At 40.7% G+C, this 12,538-nt stretch overlaps 1 protein-coding gene across 8 annotated transcripts in view; it reads left to right on the top strand.

Moving 5' to 3' along the window:
* The window catches only part of BANK1 (B cell scaffold protein with ankyrin repeats 1), a 133,080-nt gene that overhangs the window by 112,700 nt on the left and 7,842 nt on the right, over nt 1–12,538 (top strand). For 3 of the 8 annotated variants that reach the window (XM_084519428.1, XM_084519425.1, XM_084519427.1), the window contains exons 12-14: nt 8,209–8,277; nt 10,108–10,292; nt 11,046–11,869. In XM_084519428.1, coding sequence (XP_084375554.1) covers nt 8,209–8,277; nt 10,108–10,292; nt 11,046–11,159 — 368 coding nt within the window. In that variant the 3' untranslated portion in view covers nt 11,160–11,869. Of the gene's footprint in view, nt 1–8,208; nt 8,278–10,107; nt 10,293–11,045; nt 11,871–11,899; nt 12,533–12,538 lie in introns of those variants that run through there. The other 5 variants (XM_084519431.1, XM_084519432.1, XM_084519430.1 and 2 more) reach the window with 3 other exon arrangements.

Genomic DNA, 12,538 nt, shown 5'->3' on the forward strand with positions numbered 1-12,538 from the left:
GACTGATTCATATTGAAGCCAAATTTCAGAATAACAAAAGGAATTGCTGTGAGCTTGGTGCAGGGATCTCTCGCTGTAAGCTCCAAAGTGCATACTGTCTGCATTTCCAGTCTCTTCTACAAGAACCTGCCAATTGTGTAAAAACGTGCATAAGAATAAATGGTAGAAAAACAGGTTGAGGAGGACTCCAGATTACTTACACCAGAAGATTGCTTACTCCATCCAGTGCATGCATTAAAACAGGACTATTATGACCCAGATCTTCCTACCACACAGAGAAGCACCTCCTTTGCCATGCCTTTTTCAGTCAGTGCTTTATTTTATTCTTCCTAGTTAGCTCCAGGCTGTGTAACTCCAGGTGAGGGCCAGAATGTGTGGGCTATTGTCTTCATCATTTGGTTGCTGTTTCTTCAGCGTGCTCAGGAAGAGTAAGGACGAGTCACTACAGTAGTTAGAGAATAAGGCAAGAAGGGATGTGGATAGGGGGCCTGGCACAACTACAAAAGTCTTGAAATAGCTACTTTTACTGAGACTGTTAGAGCAGCACCTCAGATGTTAGATTGTTAGAGCAGTCCTCCATCATGGACGTGCCAGTGACTCAAAGCTGTTACTGTGCAGATGCATGATTTGGAAGATTGCTTTTACTGACTTTTATTGCACTGGTGTTTCTGCTTTGTCTGCCCCACTAAGAAAGAAACTATGCTTTGATGGGGCCGTGCTTCTTTTACACCTTATATACTAACCCAAGGTTTTAAGATTCGCTTCTGTATGCGAGTAGGGGTAGACAAATGACTTCCCTCTTGTTCTATGACATCAGTCTCTGTCTCAAGTTCATTTACTTAGACCATAAATGGCAAAAGTGGAAGCACTTCAAGAAAGATTCACTTTGACCACTCAGGCCTCTGCTTCCCCAGCCATCATGCTAGTTCCAGGGCTGCAGTTTCTCACTCTCCTGTTTCGTGCAGGCATTCCCAAGGTAGTGAAATTTTAGACAGGGGTAATGTACATTCAGCCAAAAGATTTCTTTTGCTACTTGTCTTGGCAATTTTTATCCTCCGCAGTGGTTAAAACAGTATTCACCCAGTCTAGCAATATCCCAGTTTCTGGTTTACTGTATTAGAATTTCTTATAATCAGAAAAGATTGTTTCATCTGTAAGAACCAGAAAATTTAATTCCAGCCCACCCTTAGAATCTGCATGTGTTCACATCCATTGCTTTATCATTTAATTTATTGGGTGTAAAATAAAACCACTTTGGTTAGCGCCTGTAGACGTTTTCCATTCCTCAAATACATTTATGATAGTTTCAGGTTTTCTTTTCATATAATATGTTAAAAAAGAGCATTTCTGAGGACACAAAGTCCTGAAAATAATGTGAAAAAAAATAGTGAAAAAATAAATTTTTTATATTTTCTAATAGATAACATTAGGAAAAAAAAAAAAAAAGAAATTAAGGGAGTTTTGCAGTTGTACTTCTTTCTTCCTGCCGCAAACATTATGATACGATCCTTAAATATATAACCGTGTGCTGCTATTTATCCCAGCTGTTTTGTTTCATCTAGTATGTAAAGTGGGTGAGCATAAAACGCAAAACTCTTCAGTGTTGTTCAGTCCCGTTTTTGGCTAAAATGTGATTCCTGCCTGCCTGAGGTACAGCGTGGTTCTTCAGACCCCCTTGTGGTATGCCATCTGATTTGTTCTGTGTCCACTGAGGTCTTGGGTGCCCAGTATGAAGCACCTATGGCGTGCCATGCTTCAGATGAAAACAATTCTATAGCACGTTACTCCCTCAGAGCAGAAATCCCATTGTTTCAGTGGCTGCTAGGAGTAGTGAGAACTTCAAATTCGTCAGTGATAGCATCCTGATACCAGGGACTTGTGAGCCTGATTGCTGGGTTAAGCGACGTGTCTGGAGTTACACTGGGGCTTTGTTGGAGGGAGAAACCCTATTCCATAGAGCAACTTCGAGTTACTCAACCAGAGGCATCCTTCCCCACTGTGCATTCACTAAATACCTTTTAAATTCTAAACCAAAGATCATTTCTGTAAGAAACAGCTTCTGTTAAAGAATATTTCTGGAAGAATCAGGCTCTGAGTGAGCTGAAAGATGTAAAACATAAGTGTTCTAATAAGTTTGAGGTGGTTTCATTTATTCTGTTTTAAATTTTAATGAATGTGCAAATCACTGTAGTGGACACTGCCCAACAAACTGCATCTTTAACAGAGGGTACATTTGTTGTTTAGGCCACTGCAAGAATTTTGTTTTATGTAGAAAAGGCTCATCAAGCGATGGAGCTGCACGCTGGTGCCAAATAGCTCGCTGTCCAGATGGTGCACACTTTTCGCGTGCCCACTTTCCATTCCTTAAGTGCTTAGGGTTGCTTTGTAGGTTATTTCAGTGTTTTTTTTTTCAGTGTTGTTCTGCCACAACAGCTGTTAAATAAATGTATGAAGGTGTTGTGCTTTCAGTTTACGGCGAAGTTTAAATACTCCCTATCGATACCACACTGACTGTGCTGCAAACCGAAGTCCGCAGGACGTTCTTAGGACAGAAGTGTGAGCATCTGCAACACCCGGGCACCATTCCTGAAGTCTCACCCACCAGGAGTACCCTGTGGTGTGAGGGTTACATTGCTGTCCTGGCTTGTTCTTTTACCTCTTGTCAGAGCCCAGCAGTAGCAGAGGGGTTCTCCACAACGTGGACACCTGCCCTACAGCAGCAGAAAGAACACATCGTGTGCTACAGCCTTTGGTCCTTTACAGACCTGTCACAAATCCCTGCAGCAGTGCGTTTCCCCTCTGTGCACGGGAAACATTTTACCACGTTAGCTGTCTGTGGGACTTCACTGGGTTAGAAGACATGGAAAAAGTGTTTCCCATTTACTGTTCCAGAAGAGAATACTGTTCTCGTGGCTTATCAAAATCAGTGGGCACACAGGAATTAGCAGGCAGTGGATATTTTTAAGGAGGCAGCCTATTTTATGTGCAGATTGGAACAACATAAACCCAAATTTAATGGGGAAAAAAAAACTCCATTGCAGAATTGCTAGTGTCTTGGAAAGTTACCAGGCTGATTGCTGGGAACTATAGCGATCACATCCTGAATTTAAAGCTCTTATTATGCAGATGGTTTAAATGCTCTGAAGCAGGGGTTCCCAAAGTGAAGCCTCAGAGCCCATGCAAACTGCAAAACCTTCATGTCCCACAGAGGGATTTTTTACTACTCTCCTATGGTAAGGATAAAGTACTGCACTGCAGATGAATTTCATTGTGTATCCCCAACTTAAGGGTGTTTTTCCATGGAAAAAAAAAATACTAGGAACCACTGTTCAGCTAGCTTAGAACACCTTAGACTTTAAAGATCTGTTTAGGAACTAGTATATGGGCTTCATCTGTCATGGTGATTCAGTCAGATTTTTGGTATCTTAACTCCAGTAGATTATAATACGTACTGAATAAAGCACACGGAGAGAAAATATTTCTAGGATGCAGCCTGGTTGAAAAGCAACCCATTCTGAATAGCATGTTTTTGGTCAAACCAGGTAGTCTTTCCCTTTTTGCTTTACTCTGCTGAAGACAAATGGGACTGCAGAAATATATTCATGTTTTACTTAGTGGAGCAAGTATTTTTGAGTATATTGCTAGACTCCTTCCACCTTCCATAGTCCACTAAGTTAAAATGATGAGAAGAGCAAGAGTGGGGGCGTTCTCTTCCCCATGTATGGGACAGCAAGGACGCTGACGCCAAGTTCTGACCACCGCTGCCTTCTCACTCACTCTTTACCCTTTTGGTAAAAAGGGTTCCAGTATTACTTTGGCTGTCTTGCCTCAGTGTAGGGGAACAGCTGCCTCTGCGTAGTCTCTTGAGGTCCCTCCCCAACCAAGGTGTGATTCCAGCAGCTTTGGGCTCGTGTTCAGCAGATTCAGAGTCTGACTGTGAATTGGGAAGAAAATTGCTGGTGAGCGTGTTTGTTTCTTGCATTACTTTCACATTGTCATTACACGGTGATTCTTTTTAAAGTCATTTTACGTTTGATCTGAGAAATTGGGTTTCTCAGTCTTGGCTTCCTAATTATGCGGCTGTGGTAGACAGCAAACAGCCGGTGTGTGAGCTGCGATGAGCGGATCTGGCGCTGCAACTGCAAAACTCAGGCAGCAGCGTGCCTTGGGCCTGTAAATAACGGAGCAGCCTGGCAGTGTGGTATTCCCACCAGTGTTGTTGGCCTTGCTCGGTCTGTGTTCTGGTGCCATGACTGCTGTGTGCCCTTACAGGTGTCGTCGCAATGTCAGACGATGTGTTTAGAACGGATCAGAGCTGCCTGGCACGGGTAACGCACTGCCCTTCTCCACAGCACGTGTTGCTGACAGGGCCGGTCATCAGGCGTGCTGCTGTCTAGGAAAAATGCACAAGGCCATACTACTTAGCATCCCATCGCCTTAGCTGATTTCATGCTATGAATCACCAGAGGTTTTTGTTTTCATCTTAAATATGTGAACTATTTTGGGTACGTTTTAGGAGTGCTCCTTAATCATCTCAGTGTTGCATCTTTAGGGCTCTTGCTGAGCGATGCTCCGTGTTAGCAAACAAAACAGACAAAACAAAAGTGAGATCTGAAAGGATGTGAACCAACATCTGCATACTTCTCATCTCATGAATAATAAGCATCGTTCCATTATATTCCTTCCGTGGTATTCTCCATGTATTTGTCATCCCTCACTGTGCTGCATCCAATTTACAAACTAACCTATACCAAATCTGTGAGTTTTATTTGTACTATGCACACACAGATGAAATGTTAAAATGTTTTAAAAAATGGAGTGGGCAAAGGTAGAGTCTCTCCCAACAACAGACCCCAGCTAGCAATCGTGCCCTCTTTTTTGCGTTCTTCCCATGATCATGACAGGTAATTGCGTGGCAACTCTAAAATGAGTGAAGCAAAAACCTACTCAAGCTGGAAGCTTTACAAACACACTGTAATTTGCAACTGAGTTGTGATCTGTTAATAAGTGCAACCCTAGTGTATTAATTAATTTGCCTGGTGTTTCTATGAAGATTTTGTTCCCCCTGGATTTTAATTTTGAATGTTTCCTAAACAAAACAGTCGTGGCAATAGATAATTCAGTTTGGAACAGCAGCTGAATGAGGCTGATGAATAGCTGCATCTTGAATTTCCCCTAGCAAACTGAATTCAAATTAGTGATAGTTACTGGTTGTTTTCCTGTCTCTCTTCTCCCTTGCATTTGTTCTGCTGAAAGTGTTGAGGAAGTAGGATTAGGCTGATGGAGTGATAAGTTCAGTGTTCTTCCAGAGGGGGTCAGTCCATCAGCCTGGCTTTACTTGAATCGCTTGTGTAAGGTGCCAAACTGTTGTTTGGGCTTGAGAGGCAACGTTGCTAATTGGGAAACATCCGTCATAGTTTAGACAGGCAAAGTAAAATCTAAATTAGAAACCATATCCGTGCCTCTTACTGATAGAAGTTGCCTGCTCTCGTAATGTAACTTCTTCCACATTTTGATTGCCCGTGTTTTTAATTATCGTACTTCTGTTGGCCTATCACCAAGCCTTTTTTTAATGTCATTGTGCATCTATAAATTCTTATCGTTACAGCTCTGTGTTAGAATCAATTACTTCTGAAAATCAAATTCCTGTTCTTTTTGTCTACCTGCGGCTATTCTAAAAATTGGCATTCTCTCTTTCTAGGTGCTTTATACTCATCATAGTTTCTTGTACAGTTGTGTCATTATAAAACACTTTTCTTGAGCTAGAATTATGCACAAGAGGCTTAGATTTCAAATATTTCTAGTCCTTCTATTTGTGGGGATAACCATAAAAATATTAATCACATTTCAAGCCTCACAGTGTTATTTACCTGCATGTGCAGACAGCCTGAATCAGCATCAGTAACCAGTCTCACTGAGATTTAAAAAAATGAACGCTGTTTTCTGGTTTCATATCCTACTGGAAAATAGTGAAGCAGTTCCTGACTCATTTTGCTTTCCTGGAGAAATTGGGGTTGCGTTACATTCCTAAAAAGTGTTCTTACTACCTAAGACATTAAAATGTATTTAGGGCATGCAAAGGACTTCATCTGTGTCCTGTAGCAACTAAAGGGGGAGACAGTGAACTGGTAGGTTTTGACATATAAACATGTACGGGTATTTTGTCCAGTCACAAGGTGATGAAAAATTTAAAAGGAGCCTTACAAATATTATCGAAGGCGCTTGTTAAGTTGTTTGTTTGTTGTTTTGTTTTGTTTTGTTTTGTTTTTTTAAGAAAAAAAGCATAATAGCAGTACTGTGATTTTTTAATCAGATTTTCTATAGCAGAGGCTCTAAAATATAAATATATGTATCTGCTTGTTCATTTGAAGGACTATGGCATTCTGCCACCTAAAAAAAACTGCTACATTCATATTGTTTCACTGAAGGAATAGCCACTCTTACTTTCCATAAAAACAGAATGCGTCTCTGTACAAAACTGTCCATTTCTTTCATTCCACTTACTGTATTCCAGCAGCTTACAACTGACAGAAGAGAATGTGGGAATGAAGGAGTAAATTGCTAGAGTCTTCCCTAAACCTGTGGCAGTGGTACAGCAGCGTGTGCATACGCCAGGCATTCCAGAAACAGGAATAATTTGTTTTCATTTACTTCACCCACACTGAGTACTTGCTGCCAACTAAAATCATTTCAGCAAGATGCAGCACGTAAAGTGGCTTTAACAATTTTACTTTGAACAACTGGAAGAGTAATTCCATTTCTGATTACTCTGACACTGCAAAACTCAGCAGAAATTTCAAAGCCTATCAATTAAAGTACTTCCCAATCAGGGACATTGTTGAGCGTATCCCTCCTCTTCCTTATGCAGACAAATTGAGGCTGCCGGCACCACCTCAGTGTACTTTAATTTCCTCTCTTACAAGAGGATGCTATTTCAAGTGTAGAAGAAGACACTGCGGCCACATTTAGCAGATTTCTTTGGGAATTATAGAGAGGAGTATTATAAATGTTACGATTTATCAGTGTTAGACTGAAACTAGGGCCATAACATCAACAGATTGTGCTGCCTGCCTCGTTCTTTTATGCTATCCATTTAACCCATCTGATAACATTTTCAGGAACGTGAAGTCCCCAGCTGTTGTCATTCATCATCACCTCCCATACTCCCTACTCAGGGTTGGCCTGAAGACTTCATTCTGCCATTTAGAAAACGCTCTCAGGAATTGTTCCTTCCCACCTCTCTGCGTAGCAAGCGCAAGGTTTGAATGGCCTCAGTCCTCCATTTCACAAGTTTCAAACTGAAGACTCGTACATGGCAGCCTGAGCAGGCAGGCAAGGAGCAAACTGAGCTCCGCCGGGTTTCCTTGCTCTGCATGGGCAAGCAGCCGGGACGGCAGGGTGCGTGCAGAGTTGTGTTGTACCACGCCTTGGTCCCAAAACAAATACTTGCTGCGTTGAACTGGCACGTTTGTCAGTAAGATGACTTCGCTGCAAGGCGTTACTCTACATTATCAGTTTGTTGTTGTTGTTGTTTCTTTGTTTTTTTTAGCTAAAATCAAAACTGAGACTTAAGAGGGCAAGGCATATATGACAGTAGTTAAGTCTCAAATGAAGCATTTCCAGCTGTCTGGGTTTTACTTTCATTGCCAGCAAAAGTTTGACAGCAGCAGATTTCAGGGCACATCCAAGCTGTCTGTACTCGAGGCACCTGACAGCAGTGGAGCGGTGGGCAAGGGTAAGGGAGCAGGTAAGCAGGCCTTGCAGTTCTTGGTGCCTGTATGAGCAAGAGAACCACGTGTGTATTCTTTAGCACTGTTGTTATTCTTGCCTGGTTCTATTGTTTTTCCTGCCTTAGCTTTTCCCCTAAATAAGATACAGACTATAGTAGGTGTCCATATCACGTGAAGAACTCTGAGATTATGTGTTGTTTTGTTTTTTTCTAAACAAGTAATGTTACTGCAATAATTTTATTTTCTTCAAAGCTCCTTGTCATGATGCCTTGTAGTATTAATAATCCTGCCATTCTGTGCGACAGAACAATTTTTCAAGTAATTAACATTAGACTGACGAGTGGGATGAGAAGTACTCCAAGGCTAGAATAAGACATTTATTCCAGCCTGCTTTCATGAGCCTCCATCCTTCTTCCATAATGTGTGATGTCTTCTATTAACAGTTTTGGTTAACTTCCTTATGTTCTTAACTTCGTAGTGTTTCAGCAAAAGGCCACTCAGATGCCCAGTGACTACAACAAGATGTACTGCAACGTCAGGAGGCACGGTACAGAATTTAATTTAGCTCTTTAACTACCTTGATGTTTTTCAGTAGAGCTAGAAGAGAATTGCTGTGACTTGATTTTGACTGATTTAGCATCTATTTTCCTGCACGTGATTTATATCCTTAACGCTACTGCAGCATGAAGAGATTAGATTAAATAAAGAAAAATAAAAGTTAGAGTCTTTTGGGAAAGATTTGTACAGCTAGAGTTACTTTATGCCGTTCTGTTTGCTTTCTCCATTGTGATTAAAAGCAAGAAAAGGAAGGACTGGAGGGCTCAGCTGCGCTCACTTAATTCCAGCTATGGAAAGGCAGCAGTGAGTGGAGCACAAGCTCTCTCCTGGGTGCCCCAAGATCTATGTAGAATGAATTACTGGTGGCAGCCTGGTTGTTATTTAGTTGTTGCACATCAAAATGTTGCTACCAAATTCTTTTAATGGCTCCCTAAAATAACTAACAATGTTACAGACAAAATGAATGAAGGCTGAGTGAACATTTTTCTTACCTCTTCTTTTAACAAGTAGCTGATGAGGATTAAAGCATGAAGAGCAGCATGCAACCGCCTATAAAGTTCTGCAAAAGGGAACTGGAGTTTCCCTTGCTACTGACATCGCTTACCGTGAACACTAAGCCACTGAGGAAAAGAGTGCAGGACTTTCTAGGTCTTACTGCATTCCTGTAGTTTTTAGTAACAGAGTATAGGTAGCATACCTCAGCTAGAATTATATATATATACATAAAACAGAATAAATGTTATGGGTCTGAGGAACCCCCCAGCAACTCCCATCATTTTGTTGGTAAGAAAAATGCAATTTTACCTAAACTGGTCTGATCTCCAAATTATCGTATCAGATGCACGTTATTGGGGTTATCACTCTGTCATACAGAAACAACTAGCAGAGATGGAAAAAAAATAGAGACTCATACCTAATTTGTCTTAGTATGGTATGTGATCAAAAGGAGGAAGTAGGAGAAGTCAGAGTAGCTGTTGTTTATTTTTATTTTCCTTAATGTATTTTTCTTTGCCTGGTCCTTCTTCACTTAAAAATACCGGTGCATAACACAGCAGAAAAACTGACCCAATTAATAACTGTGGTTTGAACTCGCAGCCTGGCTGCACTCTCCGTGCAGTTTGAAACAAGTGCTTTGTTACCTTTGCAACATCCTCATACGGAGATGTGTGCTGTCCCAGCCATTTCGTATCCATGTCCTGGAGATACACATGGTGCTACACCTCCCTAGAGCGAGCTGTGCATCTGATACGCACCTCTCCCTGATGTTTCCCTTCAGTTGTGCACCTGCATTGTAATCTGTAGGAGGACTAGGTTGGAACAGCTTCTTGTCACTGCAGTGTATCTAGTAATTATATTTGGGAAGAAAAAAAAAAATCATGTGAAATTTCATGATGATTTCTGACCAAATTTAAACCCCAGCATTTGAGAAATGTGATGTTTGAAGTTGGGGAAGGAGTGGGGGGCATTGTGGAAATGTTGTGTCTTAACATGGCAATGATTTCTTTTAAAGTGTCTGGGCTATAGCTTTAGCACTGGAAGGAAATTCTTGTATGACTTGACGTTAATGGATCTGTGGATCTGGGCAATAGTAAGAAATGAAATGTTAAAGATGCTACTCTGCTGCCAAAGACTAATGGTAGATACCTCATTGATTCATTGTATTTCTCTCATTGCCAGAAAAAAAAAAAAAAAAGAGGGAGAAAGAGAAAGGGGCAGGGAAAACCACCCTATAGATGGTGTGGTTTTAATTGATATCAGATAAGAAAGAATAGAAAGGAATGAAATGAGTTACTAATATTTATCTTTTTACATTTTGTAGCAGCACACAGACGCCCCAGCGAGACAGTAGCTTATACCACTGTGAAGCACAGCATCCCTGCTGAACAGGAAGAACTTATCCATTTGCAGAAACAAGTGAAAAAGGGGGCAATTTCTGTGGATGAAGCCCTTGACAAATTTAAACGGTGGCAGAAAGAAAACCAGAGACCACAGTCCGCTCTACAGGTATGAATCTGAACGTTTAGGTTTCTTGATGGGAATCTTGATCAGTTTGGAAAACAATCTTACGAATTTTGGCTCCTATGTGTGAGGTCAAAAACGGGGGTTGTGATTTCTGGTGTTATGAGTGACATGCCCATCAACTCCCAAGGCTCTTGTTGCTTATGGTTCTGAATCTTAGAGATAGCTGTTCCCTCTATTACTTGATTATTCGAGAGGCTTCCTGGCATTATTTTGCCTAAATGTAGGTGCTGCTGCATTTGGTTAAAATCCCGAGTTAAATCTGTTCTCCTAAGACTTTTATTTTATGCTGTTAAGTGATGCGTAGGCCTATGCATCTTTTATGAAACCACCAACTTTCTGTAGCTGAACAAAACAAATGTGCTATTGAATAGTGTCAGCTAAGCAACGTAACTACTTCAAACATACATTGCTAATATATATTAACTCCAGCATGCTTTATGCCTGTCTGAAAGTGTTGAATCTACCTGCTGAAATTCACAGTTCTCAGAAATGCTCTTCAGCTCCTTTATATTCAATGTATGGAGTAAATGAAGGTGCACAAAAACAAGATTTACAAAAGCCCACACAGTGAGTCACTGAGAGAATTGCATCAAAGCTAGACGGTATGCTTAAGGAGAAAGGCACAGTGAGGAGCTTTGTTAATTACTTCTAACAAGACAGCTGGAAGAAGAGGTTGTGCCCTCATTTTATATGAGGCCATGCATTAACAAAAATATTTTCTTGCTGTCTTTTAAGTACATTAGTAGAAAGAGAAAAACCAAAGCCAGTCTGCTGCTCAGTGGAGTGGGAGAGCTATCGGACGCTGCTCACAAGGAGAGATTAAATGCCCTTTTTGTTTGCATTTACTGAAGAAATCATACGAGCTTTGTCAGTGCAGTGGAACGCTTAATAGCAGAAGTGCAGGGACCTGGAACAGCTTAGGAGCGCAGTGCACCAGCAGCACACCACGAGCTGTATGGCGGCAGTGCAAGGGCACAGGGGTGGCCCCTTCTGGGTCTACCTGCGGCACTGCGCTGTCAGTCCAGGGGGTTACTTGGGTAGGTCTGATCTACGCAAAGATTTATTTAATTATTTTTTTTAATCTGAAGATGCCTGTATTTGAAGGGAAGATGTACTTGGCTTGGTTTCAGTGCTTAAGGGAAAAAGGGTGGTTTATACCCTCGGTTGCATGTCTGACTTCTGGTTTGTTTGGTACCATAGAAAACTCTTTCACTATTACCCCGGTGTGAACATAATGAATTTACTTCATGCTAGCACTGTAGTTGTCTGGTCTTCACTGGAATTTTGAGGGGAAAAAAAATGACTTGTCCAAAGCAAAAAATAAAAACCCAAGCCTCTGTAATCTAACCCCAGAATCAATACAACTCACTGATAGGGAAAAAAAAAAACTCCACAAGACTCTTGGGAATAAATGCTAAAATTAACATCTACTTGTAGCACATAGTAGATATTTTTCTGCCTTTTAAAATGATTTTTCTGGAGAGAGAAATTTGGTGTTCAGAATGTTAGAGCCCAGCTTTTTATAGTTATTCATTATTTCTACAGCAAACTTCTGTTATTGATTTCTGCTGTTTGTTTTTCACTTAAAGGAAGCAGTGCACCACCTTAGAGACGCCAGTATTGGAAACAGACTAGGAAAGGAAAACTTGCACGTTAAGTTACACTTTCTTTTGGCTTTCAAAACACCAAAGACTTGAGCTGTTAGTAAGTACAGTGCAGAGGTCTGATCCAAAGCATAGGCAGACTTTGGCATGGGATTTGTAATGAGCATATCCTGCATCTTTCCACATTTAAGTTATTTTAATGTAATCAGTCCTTCAGCAGGGTCAAGATTTCATCCCAAAGATGAGCTCAGTGAGAGTTAATGGGGCAGAAAATTTAACAAGCTTTTCTGTAGTTGCTGTTTCCTACTGCTTTGTCATATTAGAGTAGATGATTTCTTTATGACAATTTACATGATGACTTCAATATTTTATTTGTAAATCAGCTATCAATTTGCACTTGCACATTCTTGATGAGCTTTCTATTGCTACAGCAGTTCACAATTGTGACTCATTAGTAAAAGCTATGCCATTGGTCATTTAAGATGTTTTTTTCTCCCCTTTGTGAGGCACAGTATAAATCACCTGTATTTCCTGCAAGTGATTTTCTCTTATTATTTTGAAATATTAGATGGTATTGGCTTTAGGCTTTTGAATTCTATAAACTTTAATATGTGCAAGTTCTTG

This window comes from Aythya ferina, assembly GCF_964211825.1.
Source record: "Aythya ferina genome assembly, chromosome: 4".
Taxonomy (NCBI): domain Eukaryota; kingdom Metazoa; phylum Chordata; class Aves; order Anseriformes; family Anatidae; genus Aythya; species Aythya ferina.